Consider the following 27,843-nt stretch of genomic DNA (forward strand, 5'->3'; position numbering starts at 1 on the left):
TTGATGGCAATGGCTTTACGGCATATGCCAAAATCATTCGTCTTGTTGCAAAAGTTCACTTGAAAACCATCTCTCTTTTTTTATGTTGTAGCTTGCAATGATCCTAGGAAGGTCTGCCAGACTGGTTGTGGGTCCTCCTCCCTCGGTCAGGCCTGAACCACCTACCTACTAGTTAGTAGTAGGACTTAGTACTGGACCTACTAGAGTCTTCTTCACGCCCATTTGTTATCCTTTCGTTTTATATTGAAGATCAGCGACTCTAGCATCTGGGGACCATATTTGATATGTTGGTGGCGCATGAGCGTCTTTTGCTTTTGGCATTGTTTTTCTAAATTTTTGCCCGTACGAAACCTTTATGTTTTCTATCTATCTATTCCTTCCTTCTCCTAAAAAGTTTTTGTTGCTCCGTTTGGGGTTCCCTTTTCAGGTCTCTGAGAAACCATAATCATTCATTGAGCGTGCTGTGGTGAGAGAGAGGTGAATATACAGTACACAAATATATTATATATATATGTCACGTCAGCATTACCTGCAATGTAATGAGGCTTTTGCTGCATAAAGCTTTGCAACTGAAGTGTGAAGAGTGAAGAGAGTGAAGAGGGCCTCATCCTCATTAGAATGCCCAAACCAATCAATCCATCATCAATATCTCTGCCCTAAGCTCTTGGCTGTTTGAAGATAGTCTTTTAGCCTAAAGGTTAAAACCTCTGTCTCTGCGCCAGTCACTCTTTCTCTCCCCTCCCATTTATGACCGTTAAATTTTAAATCTCTCTTTCCCACCCAACCCTCCCTCACTTACTAGCCACTACCAACCACTAAAGCGCTCTGAAAATAATCCCTGCTTTCACAAACCATAAAAAATCATAAATGGGTTGTTGTCTCGGCACCACTAAGACCCCAAACCAAGACCCTCACCACCACCCAAATGGCCCCAACAACCGCCACTTCCACGCTAGATCTTCGGTGGCGGAACCCGACCCGACCCCTATCCCGAAAACCCAGCTAAGAGCCTCGACACCGCCGCCGCCTCCACCTCCTCCACCGGTTGTTGAAGAAGAGTCAGTGAAAGAGGTTCTCTCCGAAACCCCCATCTCCAAACCCCAAATCCCCAAAATATCCCAAGACCAAAACACCCATCTGCCTCCGAAATTCCAAGGAGAGCTTCCCGATTTTCCTCCGCAACCCCAAGCAGAACCCATCCATTTTCCTCCGAATCCCCAGGCAGAGCTCACCCATTTTCCTCCGAATCTCCAGGCAGAGCTCACCCATGTTTCTCCGAAACTCCAAGTAGAGCAGCCCAAGGAGCTCTCCGAGGAGCCTTCTCAGGCTTCAGACCTTTGTGGGGTTAGCGAGAACTTCTCATTGTCAACAACCACCACCACAACCACCATTACAGACGCCAGAGAAGACGAAGCTACGAGCAAGCGGAAGAGAGACGTGGGTCACAGAGACAGGGCGAGTGGGCCTTCTTCAACGACGGCACGCTGCAAGCGTCCTTACTCCGGCGAACTCGCCGGCCGGAGAGAAAAAGGAGTCAATCTTCCTGCGAGGGCGCCGGAACCTCCAATGGGGAAGAGGAATCGGACTGAAACGAGGTCGTCTCGAGGGCGAGAATCGGGTCAGCTGAGGACCATGCAGCGTGGCTCGGGGCCCACCGGAGTCAGGCGTGATGCGGTGTCGTCCCGGTCGAGGTCACCAGCTACTCGGCCGGCCGGTGGTGCTGGTCGGGCAGCTGTAGGAAGGAGCCCGGCGAAGGTGACTGGACGAGCGGCTGCCGGTGGCATTTCATCGCAGCAGGGAGCAGTGGAGAGTGAGGGTAAACAAATTAAAAAGGAGGCGGACCCATCAAACGAAGGCGTTTCGCAGCCCCAGAAGCAGGGGAATGAGTCCCTTGAGTTGGAATGCTTCATCTTTGTCTAAGTCTGCTTTTTTACATTACTGGTTGCATTTTGTGCGAAATGTTTTTCTTGGCTTTTTTTGAAAGCATTGTGGAATTGAGCTGTTTTGCTGCATAAACATTTGCTGATAAGATAGATTAGATCAGCTTCAAATAGCAAAAGGGAAGTGCTTTTGAAAAAATGGGAAATTTATTTTGCTTTAAAAAACAATGTATATATATATTCTCTGGATATGGCATCATCAGGATTGGGTTGTCTTTATCTTTGTGTGAATTAGTGTTGAGCGTCCTTGTTTTTGGGACTTTGTCTTGTGATTAATCGTGAATTAAAACCCAGTAATCTTTCTTTGTTGTGTGTGGGATTGCAGCAGCAGCAGCAGGAGCTGGCTTGCTGAGTTGTGGTTGCAAAACAATGTTCTTCTCCTTTTTTTCTTACTTTATTTTTTCAAAATATTTTGTTCAAAAAGTTGAGATTTGCAAATCGTCTAGGGATATGTACTGGACTGGAAATGGTCCTCCTCCTCGAATTGGCGGTATCTTCTCTTGGAATGGAATGGGATGGGCGGTGCGAAAGACAGAGACTTTTTATTCTTTCCCTTTCATTGGTTTTGGTGTAACTTTTTTGGTTTTGGTCTTGGTTTTGCATACAAATAATACAAAGGCTTCTAGTATCCCCCAGAATTTGTTTCTGCTTGTACGGTCTGCACTCAGGAACATTTGGTGATTTGGTAGGAAATTTCCTCTTTTTTGTTTGGTAAATGTAAATCAACGTAGTCTTTCCCTCCCATCTTTCTTTTTTAACTTTAAAAGTTGAAGTGTAGATTAGACTAATTGATTAGGGCAGTGAGCTAGTTCCTTGCATCTAAGTTTGAATACCTCTTTCTGTATATTATATTAATTTTTGGTAATTTAGATTATTGTTTGTATTCAAATAAAAAATAAAAGCCTTCAATTGTATAGGTTTAGTGGTAATCTTTTCTGGGTTCTTAGCCGACTCTCTAACATTTCTTTTGGGCTTTAGAAGGTGAAAAACCAAGCATGCTCGTTTGAGTGAGTCATTCTATAGTGAGGGCCTTATATATATGACACTTAGGTAAGGTATTTTAGACACTTTAGCTGGATTGGCAGGACCAATTTGTGGATGGTTATTTGATTTTCATCCACCGCAGGCTAACAAAGCCACAAACTTAAGTTACATAGAATTGAAATGAGCTACCAAGAAAACATATACATAAGTGGAATTTACATATCCTTGTGCTGATGATGAGTCTTTCTGGTTACTAGCTTCCTTCCTAGGTTCAAAACACTAATGTGATTGTCAATAACTAACCCAAGTTTTAATAATGTCTGAAACTAAAAGCACTTTTGTTGAAAACTAGGTATGATTCTGCTGATTTCTAGGTATGACTAGAAATTCAGCTTGAGGAGGAGGGGTTGAGGCATGGCTTGTGTTGATGCAGAGGCCACGCGGCATGCTCTCTGGGGCATGGTGCAGGTGCAGGATGTGCAATGAAGGTAGGAATATCTTCTCCAGGCATCACCACAGAAACTTCTCTGGCATAACTTGTCATCTGCACAAATTCAATACAAAAACTATCTTACAACTCAATTTCCTTAACAGACAGCGCAAAAGCACAAATAACATGCAATTACAAATAAATCCAAATCAAGGAAGCCACTTTTCTGGCGTGGTTGGTGGCTTTTAAAGATTCAAATGCAGCAAAGCAAGCCCTTTTACTTAATCATTCTTGCAATCCAAGAATAGAACATGAATATGAATATGATAATCACTCCTTCACTAGTGGGTTAAAAAAAAAGTAAACCAATAACAATAAGAAATTTCCTTCACGTGAAAAAGCTGTCTGCAGAATGCTTAACCCTCTCCTCAAATCAAGGCTTCTCACAAACCAAATTCAACTATGAAACATCAAAATATATTCACAATTCATCGATCACTCAATGTCGTACGGACACGTGGCACCCGAACATAATTTGTTTTATTATGCATAAGAAACAAATGAGTTGGTGGTATGCCTGTTTTTGGAGATCATACAAGGCATAAACATTTGGAACATCAATCACATGGTGAACATGGGTCCTTGCACCATGTGGCTAAGTTTTGCCATTCCCATGCTTAAAATCAGGGTTCATGGCAGTAGTTGGTCAAAGAACAAGTACTTGATCAGTATATAAATCTCATAATTTTATCAATAATTGAGTCAAAGACTCTACTTATGGCTTGATAGTTTACCTAAAAAAACAAATTAAGAACAGTCAACAAAGCATTACAAACATTAATAATGAGAAATGGTTTGAAATGATGAAAATATGATAAAATTTTCATGATTTAAAATAATGGGTTTTGGGATATTAATAATCAAATAAGATTGCAAGTAATGCAGATCCTATAAACTATGCAGCCCACTATAGAAATGGAAGCTCCAAATAACTCACTGTCATCTTGATGACATTGTTACTTAAACTAAAACCACTAACCCCCCAATTAGCTAAAGAGCCTAACAAATGTACACAAAAGACAACAACAAATTCTACAAATAAAAACAGGGTTCTGTTCTGTTCTTTCTTCTGTTAGTGACACTATATTTTGTTTTTGCTTTTGTTTTTGGTGGAGAATGACAAACCCATTTTCATTTTGAACAAAATCCAGTGAAACTGGAATCAGCTCAGCTATAATTGCACCCCCATAAAAGAAAGTAAAAAAAAGTTTAGCAGTGAACAAGAGAAATTAAATGAAGCTTACTTTGGGAGAGTGGTGATCAAGCTTGGGATTCTGGTAGACAATCTGTTGCTGGAGATCAAAACGAGTGGTTCGAGAAGTTGAAGGCAGATGTGATGATCTGGGCCTGAAAAATCTCTCAAAAATAGCCATAACAAGAAACATTGATATAAGAATGGCAGTAGCAACAAAACCCAAGGAAACTGCATTGACTGAGTTGTTAAAGTTCCTCCACTGCTCTTCTTCTCTCTCTGTATTTTGTGCAGCCATCATCATGGCTGGTGCCATAGCCATGCCGCCGTCCCAATTATCTTCACCCCACATTTAGAGCCAAACCTCAGCAGAAACCTTTCTCTTCTCTCTTCCTTTATGTCATTAACAACTAAGCTCAGAAAAAATGGTGAGGAAAAAGAGAGAAACCCAGTTGTGCATTTCTTCACTTCATAGTGAATTGTAGAGCAGAAAAGCAGAAAAAACAGAGAAAAAAACAGAGAGAAAAACAGAGGGATGGTTGGAGGTTGAAATGCCTACAGACGAAGGGAGTCTCTAGGCTTTATGGGTCGAATACAAGTCCTGCTTGGGCTAGTTTTTGTTTGGAATTATTAAATATGGACCTTTTATTGGGCCAAGCGTTTATGTCTAGCCACTCAAACAAATGTAGAAACTGAAAAGCTACCCAAGTTATTACATTTCCATGCTTTTGTTTTTGGGTGGAAGATTGAAACTTCAAATTCTATAATAAACTGGATATATTTTTATGTTTTAAAATTAAAAAGTTGTGATTTGTGAAGTAAAGGCAACCAACGTCCAAGATTGACTAAGATAGAAGTCTCCTATTGCTTGTAGGAAAAGAAATCGTCAAACTACCTCAGGTTATGGTTCTTACAAAGTTGAAATTAGCTTGTCATATAATAAGTAGAACACAAAACTGTTATTGTGGTTACTAATTTTCATCTCTTCATTGAACTGCAATTCTCCAGATGCAGACGCTGCTAGAATCTGCGGATATGAGAAGCCTGAACTGAGTTTTGCTCTTCCAATGTTGATGAAGTTTTCAACTGCACAGGTCTTTTATTGAAAAGCTTAATCATTGATGGACAGTAAAACTGATCTGGCCAGGCCAGTCCTCATTTATCTTACTTAAAAAAACAAGACTGATGGATGGTTAAAGTTTTAGATTTCTTTCAGAAACAAGTCTTTCAATCCCTTGGATGTAAATGGGGTTGCCACAGCCAATGCCATTTTATCTTAAATTGTTTCTCTCGTTCTCCGTTTAGAGCATTCACCACGCATGAGGGAATGGCAAGGACATGATATATAAGCAGGAGAAACAATGTAACAAAGCCTTATTCTGTAACTGTCCGACATTTGATAGCGCGCAGCTGCAAGTCTTGGTTTTGACATGTGATCTCTCTAATTCGGAAGAAATTAACCCGCCATATGCAACTTATGTTGCTAATGAGCATATGCAGTGCTGTAAACCCTTTTAATGGTGCATAGATTGAGAATACTAAGGATCACCTTGTTGCTGGTGCACCTAGGGGTCTTAAATTGGCTCAAAGCAGAACCATTTACTATGAAATGTTCCAAAATTTTCTTGAAAGTTCCTTTCTCCACAATGCGCAGCTCCAGAGGCCCAATTGAATTGCTTCTCCTTGAGACCACATAGCCATGATCCACAAATGATGCATCCATCTCTCTACAACATTCACCAAGAACCCTCTCTTCAACTTCGCCTTTGATCTCCCAATATATGATGTAGTGGCCTGGTTGAGTTAGCAGATCAGCATGGCTTGTAAAATCAACCAGTTCGGCTTTGGACTTGCTCAGCAATTGAGAGCCTCTCTCTACCACTATCTGAAGGTCCTTTTCTGTGTTTTTGTCAATGTTTACTGTCAATATAAGCTTTCTTCTGCATATAAAGTTCAATTTTGGAGTCCCATTGTGGAAACCGGCCACTTCCACCACATCCCCTAACCTGTACCTATAAAGTCCTGAAAACATTATACAAACATTCATTATTTTAAAATTTAAAATTGAAACAAAAGCAAGATTTTGCTTTTGTTTCCCTCATTTTGTGATGTTTTAACTTCAACAGTGGCTCAAATATTGATCAACACTTAACACAGATCCTTATGCATACGCTTTTCGAGACCATGATATTATGGTCTTAATTTCATCCACGTATCCTGACTACCTAATTTTTCCAAAATGTAACTAGTGGGCCATGAGTTTGGGAAAATGATCAGATTTTTCCAAGATTGCTGCTGGTCTGCAAATAATCAACAGTCCACGTGTCTGTATTGAATCGAGGCTTTGTTTGTTGTAGGAAAATATAGTGATGGGGCATAGACATGTACAATTCAAAGTTCTATTCATGAAAGTCGTTTATGTCAGGGCAACTGGTTGAGCTGGCCTTGTAAAGATGCTAAAATGCTTAAGAAAAACACTCACTTTAACTTGGGTTTAATATGCAAAATTAGATTAACTTCAAACACCGAACTGTCTCACGACGTTCTAAACCCAACTCACGTATCACTTGAATCGGCAAAAAACCGAACCCTTGGGACTGTTACATGCTTCATGTAGAAATGTTTGCTAAAAAATTGATGTCCATGAGAAAAAGAAAAAAGAGAAGAGAAAAGCAATAGTGACAACTTACCAGTGAAAGTAGTGAGGACTATCTCATATTGCTGCCCAACCTTGACTTGGGATAGTGGGACTGGTTTATCTTCTATGAAGTCATCAATGGCTAAATTGCAATCTTGCTTATGTCTATGGAGTGGTATGAACTCGAAGTAAGAAAAAGTTGGTACCACAGCAAAAGTCACATCCTCTGGAGGCAAACAAGGATCCACATTCACCCCAATCCAACTCTCAGTTGATCCATATTCTGCACTAACCAATGGCACATCCCCTGCAAAGCGTCTGAGTTTTTTCAAGTATGGTTGCATTGATCCTGTCATTATAGAATATACATACTTGGCATTTGGCCAGAGCTTAGGAATTAGACCAAACCAATCCAAATCTTCCAAGCCCTTGCAACTAGCTTCGATTTTTGAAGCCAATGTCGGGTTTGGGGAGATGATATCCAAGACCGCTTTTCGCACTTTCGGTAGATTGATTCTTTTGCTTAGAGTGCCATCTCTGATGTCATTGCACAACTCTTTCCAGAGTTCTTCAAAAGTGATGAACGCCTGCACTATGCTATAGGCAAAGGTGGAGGTTATGAACTCTACTTGAGCAGAGAAGAAGAGGCCAAGAAGGAGATGGCAGTATGTTGATTGTTTGCTGTCACCACTTGCAATGACTTCTTCGGGGCTGCAAGTGAATGACTTGGTTTTTTCCTGTTTGATCTTGAATTCTTGGCTGGCATAGTAGTGAGTTGTGGCTGTTCCTGCTGTTAATCCCCCCTTAGTTTTGAACTGTCTGCTGCTGTATATGAATTCCAGGATCCTCCCTCCTTCCCTTGTTGGATAAACTCTATAATCAAGAGGAAGAAAGCTCAGTAAAATTAAGAGCCACTTAAAGAAATTTCAAAGTATTCATGATAAAAGATTGGAATATTGCCGTAAGATATAGGTTCATATATATTGAATGAAAGATTCAGAAGTTCAAATAGTTATTCATAAAATAGAACAATGAAAAATTTGTAGAGTAACCAACCTTGATCTGTAAGCTGCAGCCAACCTAAATATTTGAAGAGTGGTCTGTGCGCTATGGCGTGTAAAGGGTACGTACTTCTGTCTCCCATCTGTGGTTCCAGAACTAGAAGAACATTAAACCCAACAAAAAAGTGAGAAATATAAGCCAAATTGCAAAACCAGAGGCAACGGTGGCTTTTTTCTTTGAACTCAATACAACAGCAAAAATGTTCCGAGCAGGCATAAGATAACACGAACAAGGTATATTTTACTTAGTTTGGTCGAAAACTAGGAATAATGTAAAGCACATAACCTAATGAAGGAACCTACCTTAAGGAGAGAGTGGTCATAGGTTGTTGGGTGAGTATAGGGCCAGTGTCCCCATTTGCAATTTTGTGAATATAAGGCTCTAAATCTGCATGTGAAGCAAGGGGCACCAAAGAAGTGTAGAGAGATTCCAATACAAATCCATCTACCTCTTGGATTTTGATGTCCCCCAGCCATTGCCTGAGATATTCCACACTGCAGTTTTGCTCAAGTATCTTCCTGAGTGTCTGTGTTTGAACCAAACCAGCTTTCTCAGTCACATCTTCAAACCACCCAATGATGTCTTCTCCATAGTTGCCATTGCTCTGGTTATTCGTACACGCAGCTGGTTCCATTGGAGAGATTCTGAGAGGCTGCAGAAAATAATAAAGTTGGTACAATTGTTAGTGGGGGTCCTGACTGCTCTTGTTTCTCTCTAGCATATATATGATTTATATAGAGCACAGCACAAAATTCAAATCTCTCTCTTGGATTATCGCAATCTATCTTGAGCTAGCCTTTGTCGTTTATTAAAAAGCTCAACCAACCTTCTGATGTTGCACAACCTCACTCTTCTTAGAATAGTACGATGCCTTGTAGACCACAAGACATACGTAGTGTCATCCTTTTTTGAAGGGGAGAGAGAGAGAGAGAGAGAGAGAGAGAGAGAGAGAGAGAGAGAGAGAGAGAGATTCTTCTTTGAAATGATATGGGGACAAGGAGTGCGAAGGGACCAAAACCAATCAGCTTTGACAGCTTGGCCTAGCAGCACCATGCTCTATTTTTCCCTCCAATTACTAAGCCACCCTTTGAAAATTGAGAAGGATTTGATGATATATAGTATGCCTCATTCATACATAAATGCTCTCATCTCTCATTTTTTGTGGAAGGCCCCTCTGCCCACCTTCCTATTTCTACTGCTAAGGCAAGGTGCAGAAATTTAGGTGGACAATGATCTCATTCTAGTTTGTAGGAACCCAAGTTTTAGGCTTATGTGGCAATAAGAGGAACACTTCATCAAGTCAAAGACAGAAAATGGTAAACACACCAAACCTACCATGACAATTTTGGTAAACACACCAAACCTACCATGACAATTTTGGAATGGGATAATTAATTCCTAACAAAGTTAGACTGAAAACTTGATCCATAGATTTAGACAAAAACAAGAAATACAAGGTAATGAACTAGAACAAACTAAACTTTCATCATCTCCAGCTCATACAAGTAACAAAAGCAGATTTTCTGTACTTTGCTTATCTAGTTTTCACTTTTTTTGAAGAATCATCTTTCCCATTTTCTTGCTAGTAGCCTGAAAGTATTTGGCGCCATGAAAGAAAAGATTGGCGTTTAGTTGGAGGGAGTTTTGCCTGATGCAGACACATCATATCATTTTCCAAGAGCAAAGGGCGCTTTGGGATGGAGATGAACAAAGAGGAAATCTACTTGCCATTTTGAGCTTGCTATTTATGCTCACTTAAAGAAAGGGTTGAAGCTTGACGAGAAGATTCCAAGCTTCCTTCAAGAAGTTATATTTGGCCTCTTATTTCCAGAAATTTTCATGCTCCTAAATTTTCTTTCTCTTCATGATTTGTGGCAGATTATGCATATGTATCGCGTATGTATGGTGTGCTTGCTCAATCGAGCGGCGACTGACCTTAGCATTTCTTATAAATACATAATCACGATTTCCCTATTTATTACAGCTTACAAAAGTCTATATTCATAACTATTAAGTCAAGATGTAACTCTTGCAAGCAAACTTATAGACTAGTTATAGTGGTTTAGAGTATTTATTCTTATACTCCCTCATGAATCATGATCAAATTAGTTCGAGTCTCTTTCTTAGCTCCTTTTCTATATAAGAAAAATTAATTACTTGTAATTTTTTTTGTAATCAAAGAACAAGGTATTTTATCAAGATAGTTGTTAGATTTTGTTCCAACTCTTATGGACCAGTCAGCCTTAGATAAAAACTATCCCCTCATTGCGTGCAAATTGGCAAAGACTGATCAAATCAAACCCAGATTTTGAGTAGGGAGAAGAATGCTTTACCACCCAAAGCCCACTGTTTTTTTTTTCTTCAATAAACTCACTGGTTAATTTCACACCATTGGTGCACTGCATATTCTGCAGAAGAGACCCACACCACGTCCTATAATTTTGTAGGCACTTAATGTAATATCCTTTCCTAGCTGGATAATTAACAAGTGGTTGTGCATAGACAAGCTTTACTTGTCTCTGGGGCCCCTGCATTCCAATTGCGTCCAGTGCCAGGACCATTTGTAGCTTCACTCTCTCCATTTCACCATCAGTGATGTAGCTACTCACAACTGTTTAAATCTCATCTAATCTAAGTCCATGTCCAAAGATATAATGTTTACAATTATTTGAGAGTTTTTCCCAGCCAAAATCAACATTTAGTTAATGATGAAATTAATCAAACATGTGTGCGTTAAGTTTAGGAGCCACTCATTTACAAGCCAAAATCTTTTTCCAGATCTTGTGGGGTTTCTAATTTCCCCACCTGTTTCACATAAGATTTTAGGGGTCAAAAACCAGCTTTTTCCAGAAACCCAAATGATTTTAAAAAGGCACTAATCAACTTTGATTAGTTGATAAATTCTATTGATGTAAAGTTTCTTCATGATTTAACAGATGATGTTTAGCTTTGTTGCACCTTGCAGAAACAAATACATGACTCCGAAACAAATATATTTTGTTTGGTCTCAAGATTGTTAGATTTAGACTGATATAATCTCCCCCGAGGAAAACAATAGCTAGATATTTTCCAATGTCACAAGAAGAGAAGTGCTTCAATTACCACTAGTTTCTGCAATACCATAACCCGCCAACCATACAGGGCCTAAAAAATGAACAAATCTTATCTTGATAATGTAAGGACATTACGCATGAGAATCAACAATAAGAAACACAAAGTTAATAATGTGACAAGGGTAGTGTCATGAAGAAGGCGACAGTTGGATCATTGATTTTTTTTTTTTCCTTTTTTTTATTTCTTTTAAATTTCAATTTGCAACAAGTCGTCGGTACCTTAATTCTTGTCTGTTAGCGTCCAGAGAAGTCACTACATAGAGTTGATACTTCATTTTGTTCCAAGGGAAAAAGGGGTGCTAGTCTTGTTGTGTTGTGTGAGCAAAGATTTCCAGTTGTACTTGCTAAATTTTTATTACCCAAGTGGCAAATAAAAGCTGTTGGCTATGGCAGGGAAAGTGGAGAAAATGGAGAAATAGAACAAAGAAGAAGAAGAAGAAGAAGAAGAAACAAAATCTTCTCAAATAAGAAAAACCTGAACAAAATCTTCCCAATAGACATGATAAGCTTTTTTCGGCAAACCGATGAAGTCACACTTATAACAGATGATGACATTAATGTGGAAATCCCTCTCAAGACAACCAGAAAACCCTGGACCAAAATTAATCTCAGAAAGCTGCTCTACAGCAAATATAAAAATTCTGGACCAAATTTAATCTCAGAAAGTAGCTTTACAGCAAATACAAAACCCTGGACCAAAATTAATCTTAGAAAGCAGCTCTACAGAAAATATAAAAACGCTGGACCAAAATTGATCTCACCCTGGACCCAAATTGATCTCAGAAAGCACTAGAGCACGTTTAAAACTCTGGACCAGATTTCCAGAAATATCACTTCAACTGTGCACAAGAAATCTAACACTAGCCAACTCATAACCAATAAACAAATTAACAATTATTTGAGTCCCCTGCATTCTAAAACTCCAAAGTTCTAACGCTGCAAGTTCAGCAAGCAGTTTATACTTAACATTGGGTGCAAGACAGCAGCAGAAAAACCAAATTTGACTAAGGACTTAAGCCAGATGACCAGAATTCTAAAAACATCATGGCACTGAGGGACCTCATTCAAACAATAATATTAATGGACAATCACATAAGATAGAGGCTTAGAAAGACAAGCATCTTTGCAAATGATGAAAACAGCAGTTGATATGAGTAGGGTGTGCAAGATTTTTTCCTATCCCAACACTGAAGCATCTCTCTTCACCCTCATTTCATCTTACTGTGTCGGGGACCCATCCTTCATACCAGCTTCATCGAAGCATCAACCTAGATTCTCTAAATGAAATAACTACAAAATTCCATACTGTAGCTTTGATTTTGACAGCCATTCAAAGGGGAACACAGATTGATTATTTCTTTGGGGATGGGCCTTTCCCTGCATGAGCAATAAATCTCACAACTTCATCACATATGCAACTTGCAGTACAATCTAATGATATTTTTGCAGTAATGTCAACAAATAGGTCTGGCAGTACACACGATTAATGATATCTAGGTGGGTGGAATTGCCTACCACAACAAGAAACTAATTTGGCAAATCATTACAGATGAATGTGCTTCATTTACACTCGTAGAATATGTAAAAATTAGGAACCAAATAGAGTCAATATATTGAATATTGCTCAGTTGAGTTGCTGATTCTAAAGTTTTTTTTACTTTCCCTGTTTAGTCGAAACTTTTCTCTGCAATTTTATTATTCTGGAAAATGAATCTATTGTCTCTTTCTGTCTATTTAATAAATAATAAAACATGCTTATTTTGGACATTGAATAGAATGTTTTCTTTAGATTTCCGATTAATACATCTCCACCTAGTTATATATTTTTGAAAATGTCAGTTCATGTATGATTAGTTGTTCTTGATATAGAGGACGAAAGCCACACCTGGGTACTGATACAGAGATCCCATATATATTCAACATGCCATGTGGCCAAAGCGAACTGATTAGGTTCTTCTGCCATCCAGCTGAATAGACACTTTGACAACTTTTTTAAGGTCCAAAACGTTTATGTGAAAGTTTCTTCAATAAATTGAATGATGTAATATACAGGGATTGAATTGTGAACATCAACTCTGCGATACAAGAGGCCATCTTTGAATTAGCTAAACAGAATTTCTAAGAACTACAGCATTACTAAGACTCAACTGTCAAGGAGAATTCGGAACTTCACTCGCCTTTTGATGCTACCCATTCTGTCATACCCAATGCCGATCTTACTATGCATCAATTTCATAGCTAAATCTGCATTGCCTGCTTTCCTCAAACCATTGATTAGAACAGTTCGAATTCGTCCTGGTATTTCCCTACCTCTGTCCACAATCCCATCAGCCAACTTGCAAGCTTCCTTGAAACGGCCAGCTTTGCACAAAACATTGATCATATCTTCAAAAGCCGTCTCAGGAATTACACCCATTGGTGCTAGCTCATCCAAAATCTTGCAAGCTCTGGCTACCTTTCCTGAGAGACAAAGCCCAATTGAGAGAGCCCTGAAGGAAGCAGCAGTTGGTGTGATGCCCTGATCGATCATCATATCCCACAGCTTCAATGCCTCTTCATTTTTGTGCTCCTTAAACAGTCCGCTGATGAGTATTGTGTATGTATAAACTGTCTGATCACAACCTTCCTCTTCCATTTTCTTGAAGAGTGCTAATGCTTCATCAGTTTTTCCACCTTTAGCTAGGGCATCAATAAGGGCATTATAGCAATATGAATCCTGTGGACATCCCTTCTCAGTCATCTTTTCGAAAAGCCTTTCAGCTTCATCAAGCCTCCCAGCTTTTCCAAGGCCCTCGATCAGACTAGAATACAGCATGGCATTAACTGCCATCCCACTGCCTTCACAAAACTGAAAATACTCCATGGCCTCCTCCACTCTCCCACTCTTACATAATCCATTGACAACAACGCCGTAAGTTACCACATCTGGTTTGAGCCCATCATTTTTCATTCTCTCAAAAAGCTTCATTGCCCCTTCAATGCTCCCACATTTTGCATATGAATCTATCAAAGCTGTATAGTTTGCCACATTTGCTTTACAACCCTTCTGAATCATATCTTCAAAAACAGCATATCCTTCCATACATTTCCCACCTTTACATAGCCCATTGATAACTAAACTATACGCGTGAGGCGGAATTTCAAGTCCTTTCTCTTCCATTTCTTGGTAAAGACCCAAACATGAATCAAAATCTCCTTCTGAATAACACCCTTGTATTAAAGTCATATAAGTAATCTTATCAGGTTCCACATTCCTCCCCTCCATAGCTCTGAACTTCTCCATTGCTTTCTGGGTTTTCCCTGCCTTACAATACCCTTTAATCATTGTATTATAAGTCACAACGTCTGGTACAATTTTCCCACCTTCCATAACCTCAAAAACCCGCTCAGCGGATTCAATAAACATCGAATTTACCAATCCATTCACTAAAAAGTTATATGTATACAAACTAGGCTCAATCCCATTCTCCTTCATTCTACGCCAAACCCACAACAGCTCATCAACCATTCCAAGACAGCCAAAACTCTTAATCAAAGAATTAGCAGCGGCAGAATTCATCAAAAAGTTCTTTTCTTTAAGTTCAGCAAGAACATATCGAATACGATCCAAATCACCAGATGAAGATAAAAGGTCAATCAAAGACACATAGCATTCAAGCTTATGATGATATTTCTTTTGCTTACCAGCCCAAGCAAAAAACCGCAAAGCGGTTTCGGGCTTTCCACGAAGCTCAGCAGACTTTAACACATATGCAACAAAGTTGGGAGACAATTTAATCAAGAATGTGTGACAATAAGAGTCTAAATTGGCTTCCATCTTCAGAGACCCATCTAAAAGATTGAGAATTTGGGCAACCCATGGAGATGGGTCAAAGTCTTGTGGGTTCGATACTATATCAGAGACATCATTGAAAGGCTCTACCCATTCTGGAGGAGGAAGAGAGTTGGTGAAGACCCACCTGGGATTTGAGCTGAAACTTGACGTGGAGTGAAAACTCGAGGCTTCTGATGAAGAGTCACCATGGATGTACGGATGGGGAGGCCTCGGAGGAAGAACATGGGTTGCTGAGAAAGAAAAGGGAGCTCTCAGTAGGGTTCTTCTCATCAGGGTTTTGGGTGTTCGCCAGTGTGCTCACCGAGAATGAAGCCAAAATGGTGAAATGGTTCATGAAGACTGAAAAAGGAACTGGTTATATTTAATAATTTAGAGGATTTTAGCACAACGGTCCCATGGTCTAGTGGTTAGGACATTGGACTCTGAATCCAGTAACCCGAGTTCAAATCTCGGTGGGACCTTGTTTTTTCTTTTTCCATGTTTTTAAGCTTACATTATTTTCTTTTTGATTACCATCTTTTTTTTTTTTTTCTTTCTTTCTCTTCCAGACCAAAGGAAAAAAAATATTCATCTCACAAACGAAATAAAAATGTAGTCCTTGGGCTTTTGTAGAACGGGTATGGAAACAATCTGTGATGTAAGTGAGTGTGCTGCTATGCATAAACCCAATTACCATATTGTTTTGCAAGGAAACAATCTTGCTGGCCTCACTCCAACACAAGGGTTGCCCAAGGCCCAATTTGTTCATTGTGAGATCTCGGAAAACGAATATGTACGGGCTCATGATTCAAAAATAAGGTAGGCTAACTTCTACGTAAATTTTATTAGTCGAAAAGTTTGCTATTGAAATTTTGGCTGAGTTTACTTTAATTTTTATGGCATTTCCGAAATTGTATATAACCCGTTAAATACTTGTATATCTTCAACTACATTTTCAAGAACAACATGCATCCCAAATTTTACATAAAACAAAACTCGATAGTACGAAGAATTCGTTGATAAGCAAGAAAACATACACCTAGTACCGCATGTCCTTTGGGAGGGGAGGAGATCACTGCTCGTCCTCCCCTATCCTCCAAATTGTGTGAGACTGCAGTAGGCTTTTCCTTATTTGCTTGGTCCGAAGCTATTTGTTAGTGGCCCCTTCTCCTCCATTTGTGGGTTTTTGATTTAGCTTTGCTCGAATTCTGAGGCTCGATGTCTCTTGTTATACGCCTTTCCTCAATCTACTACAAAACCATCCCTCACTATGTTGTCCTTATTTCCCCCAAATATCCAAATCTCAATCTCTGCTCTTCCTTCCTAATCCCCCTTACCACTTTTCCCGCTATCAAAATCCCCTATTTTCCTTTTCTCAGCCAAAATTTCTCTCCCCCAATTCCATTTGGCCTTTCATTTCGGACGTTGCTACCAGGCTTAATTGCGACTTCTCGCGTACCTCTTGGAAGATGTGTAGAAATCTAAATTATGCTCTAGCTCAGGTACTTGGACCACCTCCTTTCATTCTTCTGTTACTAGAGGGTTGTGTCTTCCCTTGGTTGCAGTGTTCGATTTGGTGTTTTGGCGATATCAATTTTGGTGGAGTTGGTGATTATTGTGTGGTTGCTTTTGTGTTTTTGTGCTTCTGTTTTGTAAGGTTTTCTTGGTTTTGCTATCTAATTAATGGGTTGTGACTTTTTTTGTATTGTGTTTTTTTTTTTGGTGTTTTTGCTGCTGTATTTTCATGTGTGGTGGCATCTTTCCCCATCCATTTGGGCCATGGTACTGTGCCTGGCTTCCCAACTTTGACAACACTGTTGTTAGTCTGTTAGGGTTTGAATTTACCTGGCCTTTTGTGGGCTTTATGCCTTTAGTAGGATTTATGTATGTAAGGACATCCCCAATGGGGTCTATATTTTGAGGCTCAACCACCATAAGTCATTCTATAGTGTAGGCCTTATATATGACTCTTAGGTGATGTCATATCTCTTAACTATTGGATCAGGCTAACCAATTTGATCCAACGACTAACTAATTTGATCCAACAGTTAAGAGATATGGCCTCACCTAAGGGCCATATATAAGGCTCTCATTATAGAATTCTTGCAACCACCATGAGGCTCTCAACTATACAGCCCAATACCAAAAAAAGCATCCCTAGTGGCATTGATTTTGGGCTCTAAATGATGAAGCCCCACCGGAGAGGTCTCCAAATATGTGGATATGGATAGATCTCCTTAAGCGAATACATAAACAACAATCCAGATTGACTGCCTATTTAGCTTAGTGAACCTATAATGGGTTTCATAAACTACATTCTTAGATAAAATTTAAGTCTGTGTTGCATGACTTTAGGGGGGGAGGGGGGGAATGAGGTTCCCTCTTCCTCTCCTTCCTATAGTGGTTCTTCTCTTGCCTTCTACCTGCTGCCTGTTTCCAGTGGATCTCTTTGTAGAGATCTATTGGCCCCCTTCGCCCTTTTTGTGTGTGGGTGTTTTGCTCTAGCTCTGCTTGAACTTTGAGGCTTTATGCCTCCGACTTCCTTTATTTCCCCAACTATCCATTCCACCATCCTTTTCCTTTTATATTTCCTACCCCACTCCATTCAAATTTCTTCTCTTTAGTCTCGGTCCTATCTTTTCCCACTGAATTTTTCTCATCACTATTGATCTGGCTCCACCATGTGGCTGTTTCGGATAGTCGGAAACACATCTTCTTGCGTACAACTCATAAGATTAGTAGAGTTCAACCTTTTGCTCTTACTCAGGTGCTTGCACCACCTCCTTCTATTATGTCGTCGTTTGTTTAATTATTGTATTTGTTCTGGTGCATTATCAGTTTTGATTTGGGAGATGTTGAGCTTCATGTGGTGGCTTCTTTTTTCTTGTTTGTGTTTATGTAATATGTGGAATTTTAGGGTATTTGGGTGGATTTGTGGGTTGTGCATTTTTTTTCACTTTGTGCCCCTTGGTTGTAGCAACTCATCCCCTTAACTTGTCTAGGTGGTGTCGTCTCAGACGTTGGTGGCGGCGACTCGGCTGAGTTTTGTTTAGAGTTTGTATGCTAATTTGGCCTTTTGTTTGGGCTTTTGTGGGTGGGCTTAATGCCTTTATGAGCTTTAGGCTTGTTGTGGCCATTTGGGCCTCTGGCCTTTTTGCTTTGATGTTGAGCTCAATTTGTTAGGTCTCACTTTTATGTTGTATTTTTATGATTTTCTAATGAACTTTAGTTCCGACCACCAAACAAAAAAAACAAACAAAAAACAAACAAAAAAACCAATGGCAATTTAAAGAAATTCAATATACCAACATCAATTTTTTTTTTCTTTTTTGATTATTTAAGTATTTTGTGCATTTCAATTTTCCATATAAAATGCACCTCCTTTAAAAAATTTCACACCACCAATATCATTCACCACATTTGTTTCTACTTTCAAAGTCTTAATAATATGCGTGTTCGTCGTTTCGGAATCTTGTGTAAATTTGATTATTTTGTTGTTAAAAGTTAATAAAAATAAATAATTTTTTTCTTCACATAAATCAAATTACACCATAAAAATTCAATTATAGAGCCCCTATTATGGAAAAGATACCTTTAGAGTTCAAAATATTTCATCGAAACCCTAAATGAGGCTCTATCCACCTTTTTTAGAGCCTCATTTAGAGAATATGATTGAGGATGCCCTAATAAGTTTTATGGCTATAGCAACTTTATTCCTTTTGTGTTGCATTTCTTTGAGCTCATTTTACTGAGTTCACTTTGATGTACTGGCTCTGAATTTCTATATCAATGAAACTTGTTTCTGACCAAAAAAATAAAAAAAAAATAAAAACAGGGTTTGACCTATTTCTAGAAGAGAGGCTTAAACTTTCAATAGACTAGGAGCTAGTTGATCATGCATTTTTGTTTGCTGTTACAGCCGCCGCGAGCATAACTCCAAATTTGGTATTCCAAGTCTACGCATGCATGGGTCTTGGCAAAACAAACAAAGCACGACTTGTAGTTGTAGAGGTCATAATGATGGATGGACCATTTTGGAAGTGTACAATTCAGAACGTAAAAGCTTCACACAAATAAGATTAATTGTTCTTATGGATTTGTTGTATTCAGAGAAAACTAATTTAGATTGAAATAAAGCACCATTGACTTTATTGAAACGATTAATATGTAAGTCATCTACACGTCGTACATTTTAGATCATATGCATATGCTTATATCATGCATGCCCTCAGTCTCAGATATGCATGCTGCTTAATTAATTAATTATCTTTTTTAGTAACACTTTACTTCATTGGTTGTGTTTGCTGTGTTGGTTGTGTTTGTTTCGTTCATTGGTTGTCTGTTTTTCACTTTCTAGACTTAAGAGTTGCACTAGACAAATGGTTAGGAAACATAAATATGAAAGTGCAAAAAGAAATAGAAGGAGAAAAATAGAAAAAATGATTCAAACTCAAAAAGGAGCTCTTGATAAGTTTTTTAAAACTAGTTCTTCAATTGAAGATTCAGCTAATGATTTACTTAATGAAGGGGTGACGGGGTTGGTGATCTCAGTGAAAATGAAAATAATCTGGAAGAAATGACGATTTACTTTCTTTGGTTTCAGTTTTATGTCTTAGAAAATATGTATGTTGTTACTTATTGTAGTTTCTTTGTCCATTTGTGCTACCATTTGTTACTTTTCTTATGTTGTATGATTCTTTTTGCAGACCACAAAGAGGATTTTGCATGTAAAGTCATGTGATGAAGCCTGAAGCCAGACGCCAATCTTAAGTGAAAGGGTTTAGTATTTTGAACAAATACTTAGTTTTAATGTATCTTTTGAGAATACAAATTACCAATTTCAGGGACAATGTTTCCATTATTGGTTGCTGGAATGTTGGTTTGTAAATTTGTAATTTCCTCCATGATATTAAATATCTAATATGATTTTTTTTTTCTAGGAGATATGTCCTATTATAATGCATACTACCTTTTTTATTCACGCGCTCTACCTGATACGTAAAATTATTTTATTTATTTTTTTTGCAATTATATACTAAGATAAGGATTCTCATTTAATTTATCGCTTAGGACCACTCAAAAGTCAGAACCAACCTGATGATGCATGTATTGTTTGCGGCCCATCATATAATCTACCATGCAATGCCAATAATGGAAGATAAAAGTAAAGTAATCTTGAACGAAAAACTTTCAAAATCATCGTTTCCTATATTCCAGTTGTAATTGGATGATGTTTGATTTGCATTATCATAATGCACATGGACCACACTTGGGACGGTACGTTGGAGGTCAAAAAAGACAAATTAGAATGAGAATTTATGCTCTGTACGATATGGTCAAAGGTTGTTTGCAAAGAATCCGTAGTGTAATAATTTGGAGTAAATGTTCTTTTTTAGAAAAGATTTTAAATTCGAGTCCTACCATTTGTGTAGTATGTGTGAATTTAGTATATTATCGCCACTTTTAGTAGAAAAATGTCCTTAAAAAAAAAAAAGGTTGCTTAATTTGGTCACTACCCTGTTGCGTTTATATGGTTAACCTATATAGCTAGCTAGATTGCCGAAATCTACAAATGCCAATCCTTCAGAAAAAACACATATATTCTGGTCCCACTAGACCTATATAGCTAGTTATAATAAACATCAATGTCGTGACACCCTACCACTTTTGAATGTGTCTGGTCTACCTCTCAACAATACCGCGTTTTGGGCCATAAAATTACGTTACACGGTGTGTAAGCAGGTTGCGAAATTCATATATGTCGGTCGGCAAGCTTGTCTTGGCCCTCGGGCATCCAGCTAGATACAGAAGACCCTGACTTGTCATTTGAATACAGAAATGAAAGCGTCAGATTTGCCGCTGGATCAGGTCCACCAGATTGACAAACTTAAAAATTATTAAGTCCAGGCAAAGAAACTCTACATCCAACTCAGAAGAAGAATCAAAAGACAATTAGAATTCCAGGTGTTATCCTTATTATAATTAATGGAGTAAGTGCATGCATGCTTCCATAGGGTAACTAGCCTCGATTTCATAACCTTAAACTATCCCAGCACTTGCCCAGACATTTCGTGGAAACCCACAATATTAATGCGGTCTGACTCTGGACTGGACTGGACCAGAAGTACCTCATACAACTGAGGGCAGACACGAGTATTTGGTCGAACTCCAAAAGTCGCCAGCCATTCATACCACTACTCGACACAATAGAAATTGATTTTCAATTTGGTTTTGACTTCCCCATATACATATAGGAGAGTCATAATCAAACTGAAAGTTTCGGAGGAAAAACGGAGTAATAAAGATCTAGATCAGCGGCACTGCCAAAACAAGGTCAAAAATAAGTTATAATTTGAGTAAATTTATGAGATTTCAAGAACTCTGTTTGAAACTTAAAACGATCCTAATTAACTGAAAATGCTAAAATATAAAATTTATCACGAACTGATCTAAGTTCTCGGACTATATTGCCTATTATGTCGCTAAGGTTTAAAATGGATGGTAATATTTTGAAGGCTATTAATTATCATATACAATTCGAATCAATTGGTTTCCATAATGGTATTTTACTTCGTTGTCATTCATTCTAATGCTAATTCTTTTCTTCTTTAGTAATTCAATTTCTCACTCACCTTGGTTTAGAGTGAAGAACAATAAACTTCAACCTTTAAATTAGAGTTTCTAGAAATTTCATACCTTACCAATAGGAATACTATTTGCTAATAGTGGCATAGGCAGGTTATTGGATTGCAATTGAAAATGAACAGCTAGCATGTGGACTACACATCTATTACATCTTGATCAAATCGGACCTACATTTAAGAACCCTTTAATTCAAAAAATATTTATGAAAATATATACACATTTTGAATGGTTTGACTTAAACTCTATAAATAGCACACAAATCTACACAAAGAAATAATAAGAAAAGCAAAAAGACGTGTGAGCTGAGCACTAACGTACTCTAAATAAAAAAAAATAGAAATTTGCATGGATTTGCAAGAATCTTCAGTTAAGAATCTTGTAACGAAGGTTAAACAAGATCTCTTAGCGTCATCAAAAGTTGATGTTTATTCTCTTGTGCCTCCTTCTCCGTATGACACTGCTTGGCTCTCAATGGTTTCCAACCCTCAACACTCAGATCAACCATTGTTTCAGGGGTGCTTGGATTGGGTGCTCCAACACCAAAACAGAGGAGGCTCCTGGGGTGAGAATATTGCTCATCCCACTATAGAGTGCCTCACCTCAACTCTTGCTTGCATTGTTGCACTTACCACATGGAATGTAGGCCACGATGCCATTCAGAAAGGTACATACATATATATATATATATATATATATATGACGTCTCGATTTTATTAAAGTCCGGTTCTTTACATTTTCTCTAATCATTATTGGATTGTTTCAATTACTAATAACGAACATTACACTATTTCAGTAGCTTAATTCAAGAGAACTAGACTTTAAAAAGAAAGTAACCAATTATGAAAAATACCCAATTTTGCATATAACTAATTGCTGCAAACTTTTCTTAATTTGTTGTGTTTGTTGACTCGACTGTGTATATGTATGTTTAGGGTTGGCATTCATCCATGCAGACACAGAGAAGCTCTTGGAAGAGCAGAACGGTTCTTTTCTCGAGTGGTTTGCAATAGTTTTCCCCGCAATGATTGAACTTGCAGAAACCAAGGGCCTACGTGTTTACTTTTCTAACGGGTCAACAGCGCTGGTAGAACAAGTCTTCCAGGAGAGACAAAAAATATTCAAAACGCAGAGGTAGTTCTAAATTTTAATTTCTCTTTATGTTTAATACGAAGTACACTTTATGATAGACTTAATTTGGCCCGTCAGACCAAAAAAACTTACATGTAACAGGGTTATTACCGGCCAATAACGCAATGATACGTGAAAAAGTTATCTTATATATTATTGTGTTTTTGGTTGGAGATAGCAAAAAGTGCTATCCCCGTTACATGAGAGTTTCTCCCCAGTCAAACAGCATGCTGCCATGCAATTTCCTAAGCCCCACCACCGATCCAATCAAGTGTCAACTCTTGCACGTGTTCTTTTGACTATTCCCGACCAATAACGCTATGACACAAATAATAATTTTTTCATGTGACATAATGTGATTGATAGAGGAAAGCAAAATAGTGTTATTCTTGTTACAATAAAATTTTTCTCCTGCGGGGCCTAATATCCCAATTATGAAAATTAATCTAAGCTAGTTTTCTGTTTTGGGCAGGTGGGAGTCTGGTTGTGATCAGCAACAGTATTATCCAGCACGCATGTTAAAATATCTTGAAGACGGGTTAATCCAATCCCCATCAGCCATTGCATATGCCTTCATGAAGACAGGAAACAAGGAGTTTTTGTTCAGATTGAATTCTATTGTCCAAACATGTGGTTACGGAGGTACGTAGTTTTCTTTTTATATTTTGTATTATATGATGTCATTGTTGGCCTACGTAGTTTGTCACCTATATTACTGACGTGGCATGTGTGTGTTAATATATTAAATAACGACAAATTAACTAAATAGCAAGGAGAGCTTGTATTTCAAATAGTTGAAAACAGTTTTTCCTGAATGACAAATGAGTTAATAGTAAGAAGCTTGTATCTCAAGCGATTGAACATAATTTTTCATATACCTAGGTTATGTGTTCAAGTCCCCCTCCCCAATATCTACATGAGCTAACATAGTAGAACAATTTTGGTACGTGTACAGTTCCTACGGTCTACCCCTTTGATGAAGACCTTGTAAAGATTCATCTAATTAACCAGATTGAGAGGCTGGGGCTGGCAGAGCATTTCATGGAGGAGATTACAAGTCTGCTGGGCCAAGTTTACAGGTGACACCCAACCCTAATCTTCAACATTAATTAAGCATATATATGTAAAGATAATTAACATGTACATTTAATTAATCAAAACTATTTAATTAATCTGGTTTTGATTAATTACTTTTTCTAATTGACAAAGCAGAAGTTACATCAGCTGCGAAGAACCAAAGAGTATGGCAAAGCATGCGTTGCCACTACAACTCTATACACATTCTCTCGCATTTCGACTTCTAAGACTACATGGTTATAGAGTTTCTCCTGGTAAGGATCAATGTTAATTGCATATATGTTTATTAGTTACTGCATACTCTAGGGCTATATTGAGAATGACCTCAAACCTTTAGGGGGTCTTTTGTCGTTAGTCCTTTTTATTAATTGAATTGCACACTAAATGTTTTTGATTAAATATTAATTTACGTTTTTTGCAATTATTTTTGCAGGGAAGTTCTGCAGGTTCCTAGAGGATGAAGATATAGTGACGTACATAGAAGAGTACCATGAGCCTTTTTTGAGTGCCATGTATAACGTATACAGGGCAACCGATGTTACTTTCATAGGAGAAAATCAGCTTAAGGATGCCAGGGTATTCTCAAGAAGAATACTAGAAAAGGAAACAATAAAAAACTCTGCAAATCTGGTCCGACCTATTACTATGACTAATTTGCAAGAACAGGTATATTTTATATTATTTGTGAAGAGACGAGAAAAATACGCACGTGTATTATTGTTGATTTAAATTTTTTAATGATAATTTTAATCAGTTACTTAATCAGCTCCTTAATTTGTTGCATATTTCCCTTGTGTAGATTAAGCATGAACTTAGTATCCCATGGCTTGCACGGTTGGATCATCTAGAGCACAGAAGGTGCATTGAGAGGAAAGAAACTCTTGGTCCATGGACAGGAAATGCCTTATCTTATAGGTAATTACTAAAACTACAATTAGATTAAAGGCAGTCAAATTTTCACAATCAGATAAATTACCGTTAATTACTTGATTAATTAATCCATGCAGATTACTATCATGTCAAAGCAATGCCACGCTGCTACAACTTGCCATTGAGAATTATACACTGAGACAGTCCGTATTCAGAAATGAATTGAAGGAGTTAGAAAGGTACAAACTCTCTTAATTGTTTTATTTATTTTATTTTAATCAGTCATGTAAAATGAAAACACTTTTCTTTTGTGTGTGGTGAAAAATCATATGCAGGTGGTCAAAGGACATGGGTCTTGCTGACATGGGGTTTGCTCGACAGAAAACCACATACTGCTATTTTGCAGTTGCTTCAACCGCATCAAACTCTTCCCTTTCAGATGTTCGGCTGGCACTTGTGAAGGGTGCAATTCTTGTTACAGTTGCTGATGATTTTTTTGACAGGGAAGGTTCAATGGATGAATTGGATGCTCTTGCCAATGCCATCAACAGGTACAATGTAATGTTAAACAATGATTCTTGTATACTTTAGCGGTATGCGTATGCGTAGTGTTATGAGTACGACTTTATATAAAATATCGTTCGCATTCAAAAATATTTTGTCAATATTAACTAAATGTTGGTATCATATAAAATCAGATGGGAGCCAAAAGGCCTGACTGGGCATGGCAAAACTATATTCAATGCTCTCAAAGACCTTGTTGATGACGTTTCTGGGCAATTCTTCAATAAAAATGGATATGACATAAAGGCATATCTCCAGGATCTAGTAAGACTTTACTTTCAAACTTCAGTTGACAAAATTTTCTTACACGCATTAGATCTATGGTAAAAAGTAAAAAAGTTTGTTACTTATTTTTAACTTTTTACCAAATGAATCTTAGTGGTGCCAAACAATTGCAAGCTGGTTAAAGGAAGCAGAGTGGAGCAGAAATGGGCATGCCCCATCGACAGTTGAGTACCTCCAAGTGGCCACAAGCTCTATTGCTTCACAGACCATTCTTCTTCCAGCTGCTTTTCTGCTCAATCCACCTCCAGAAATAGACATCCTCAAGTGCCCTCAAACGCAGCCACTTACAAATTCACTTATGCTTTTGACAAGGCTTTTGAATGACATTAGAAGCTACCAGGTGCATATTAATTTAATGACTAAATTCTTAATTAATTGTCAATATGTTTCAATTTTCAGTTTGCTAATGGTATAATTGCAGAGGGAGCAAGAGGAGGGAAAGCCAAACCTTGTTCTGCTACACATGAAGGAAAATCCAAATTTGGGGGTTGAAGAATCAATAGCAATTGTACAGAAGACATTGGATGAAAAGAAGAAAGAGTTTCTAGAACTGGCTCTGAGTAGTAATGAAATGCCAGAAGCATGCAAACAACTTCACCTTCACTGCCTCAAAGCATTTCAGATGTTTTTCAATTCTACGAATGCATTCGACTCCCCAACAGAGTTGCTTGCTGACATCAACAAAGCAATTTTTGATCCCTTGAGAGTGGAAGATGTGCAAGGATCATTTATGCCACTCAACTCTATGCAAGGCACTCTTGGTTTGAAGAGGGATAAAAGTTTGGCTATCCATGGCAAATCCCATTACAGCTCTTCTAAGCCCTGTAATGGGATTTTTGAGAGCAATTGTGCTATCAAAGTCCAAGGGAACTCAAGGAAAGGCTTGGTGACCAAGCCTTATTCTAGAATCTTATCAGTAAAGATGAGGAACCCAATTATTTATACAACCTTTTCAAATCCCAAAGCTTACATCTAAAGCTCCCTTTTATGTGGCTTCCTTTCTTTACTTTATGTGTTTCCCTTTCAAAAGCCTTTTCTCAGATTTTTCAAATGTTGACCCAGAGATCCTCTAATTCTCCCTATAAACTTACATTCCCTTTGTTCTACATCCCTTGCATCTCCCTCATCTTTATTTTCTCTCATCCCTCCACTCTTCCATCGACCCGTGTCTCTCCCCCATCAAATCTCAAAACCAAAAGTCCTCTACCCCTAAAATTTACTTGGTTTGCCACTGGATTGCTACAACTATTTTACTCCAACAACTCATTCTCAAATCTAACACTTGAATTAATCTGCACTTGTGGGCTCTGTAAATCTATGGTCAATTTTGACTACTATTTGATAGATCGCTTGAATATGATGCATGGTGACATGCTCCCTCATATCCACAGTCTACAGATCCTCTCTCTTGATTCTCCTGAACCTCGCTCTTCTTGTGGCAGCGGTGGCCTATATGGTGGTGATGACGGTTGTGCTATCAAAGTTCAAGGGAACACAAGGAAAGTTAGTGACCAATCCTTACTCTAGAATCTTATCACTTGAGATGAGAAACCCAACTATTTATACATCTATTATCTTTTTTATATGTGGCCGCTGGTATATCGAACGCTTCCTTTTATGTATACACCAAGTCTCAGTGTGTTTGTATAATATAATTTGATAGAGTGGAGACTTCCACCTTATATATAAAATAATTTTGAAGAGTGGACTTCCATAGATTATTATACATATCTTTCGCTTGCTTCCTTTTTATTGGTAGCTACGGTTTCAGGATTTCAAATTTGAGGGGACTAAATTTACTTTACTTACAAGACTTGAGGGAGGAGCAGAATTAGGGGGGTCAACATGCAAAGATTTCCAATTTTTTATAAAAAGACTGAACCTATATTAATTAACCATAACAAAAACTCACACTGACCAACCAAGGAAATAAACTCATACTAATTAATCAAAACAATTAAAAATGTAGAAGTTATTTGTTAGCTTCTTATACGTGGCAGCTGGTATACCTAAAGCTTCCCTTAAGTGTGTTTATAATATA

At 38.1% G+C, this 27,843-nt stretch overlaps 4 protein-coding genes, 1 non-coding gene and 1 pseudogene across 6 annotated transcripts; 3 read left to right on the forward strand and 3 right to left on the reverse strand.

The window, feature by feature from the left end:
• Positions 1 to 60: 60 nt before the first annotated feature.
• Positions 61 to 2,243, forward strand: LOC117620655 (serine/arginine repetitive matrix protein 1-like). Its single transcript, XM_034350796.1, has one exon. The coding sequence runs from the start codon at positions 868 to 870 to the stop codon at positions 1,918 to 1,920; it is 1,053 nt and encodes a 350-aa protein (XP_034206687.1). The 5' UTR covers positions 61 to 867; the 3' UTR covers positions 1,921 to 2,243.
• Positions 2,244 to 3,083: 840 nt separating this feature from the next.
• On the reverse strand, positions 3,084 to 5,139 carry LOC117623556. Its single transcript, XM_034354577.1, has 2 exons — positions 4,659 to 5,139; positions 3,084 to 3,468 (listed from the first exon to the last, which is right to left on the reverse strand). The coding sequence occupies exons 1-2, from the start codon at positions 4,956 to 4,958 to the stop codon at positions 3,313 to 3,315; spliced, it is 456 nt and encodes a 151-aa protein (XP_034210468.1). The 5' UTR covers positions 4,959 to 5,139; the 3' UTR covers positions 3,084 to 3,312.
• Positions 5,140 to 5,577: 438 nt separating this feature from the next.
• Positions 5,578 to 9,239, reverse strand: LOC117623555 (indole-3-acetic acid-amido synthetase GH3.10). Its single transcript, XM_034354576.1, has 4 exons — positions 8,609 to 9,239; positions 8,301 to 8,402; positions 7,297 to 8,117; positions 5,578 to 6,628 (listed from the first exon to the last, which is right to left on the reverse strand). Exons 1-4 carry the CDS (start codon positions 8,938 to 8,940, stop codon positions 6,090 to 6,092), a joined length of 1,794 nt encoding a protein of 597 aa, XP_034210467.1. The 5' UTR covers positions 8,941 to 9,239; the 3' UTR covers positions 5,578 to 6,089.
• Positions 9,240 to 12,105: 2,866 nt separating this feature from the next.
• On the reverse strand, positions 12,106 to 15,556 carry LOC117623588 (pentatricopeptide repeat-containing protein At1g03560, mitochondrial). Of its 2 annotated transcripts, XR_004585155.1 has the most exons (3): positions 13,597 to 15,556; positions 13,305 to 13,494; positions 12,106 to 12,796 (listed from the first exon to the last, which is right to left on the reverse strand). XR_004585155.1 is itself a non-coding variant. In XM_034354635.1 (1 exon), exon 1 carries the CDS (start codon positions 15,522 to 15,524, stop codon positions 13,563 to 13,565), a length of 1,962 nt encoding a protein of 653 aa, XP_034210526.1. In that variant the 5' UTR covers positions 15,525 to 15,556; the 3' UTR covers positions 13,427 to 13,562. The 2 variants fall into 2 exon arrangements, 1 of the variants encoding a protein (XP_034210526.1); XM_034354635.1 differs by lacking the exon at positions 12,106 to 12,796 and having other exon boundaries at positions 13,427 to 15,556.
• Positions 15,557 to 15,643: 87 nt separating this feature from the next.
• Positions 15,644 to 15,715, forward strand: TRNAQ-CUG. The gene has a single exon. It is a non-coding gene; the product is annotated as a tRNA-Gln (tRNA).
• A 6,472-nt stretch (positions 15,716 to 22,187) lies between these two features.
• LOC117621949 lies at positions 22,188 to 27,432 on the forward strand (annotated as a pseudogene).
• The last annotated feature ends 411 nt before the right edge of the window (positions 27,433 to 27,843 follow it).

This window comes from Prunus dulcis, chromosome 3 (genome assembly GCF_902201215.1).
Source record: "Prunus dulcis chromosome 3, ALMONDv2, whole genome shotgun sequence".
Classification (NCBI taxonomy): Eukaryota; Viridiplantae; Streptophyta; class Magnoliopsida; order Rosales; family Rosaceae; genus Prunus; species Prunus dulcis.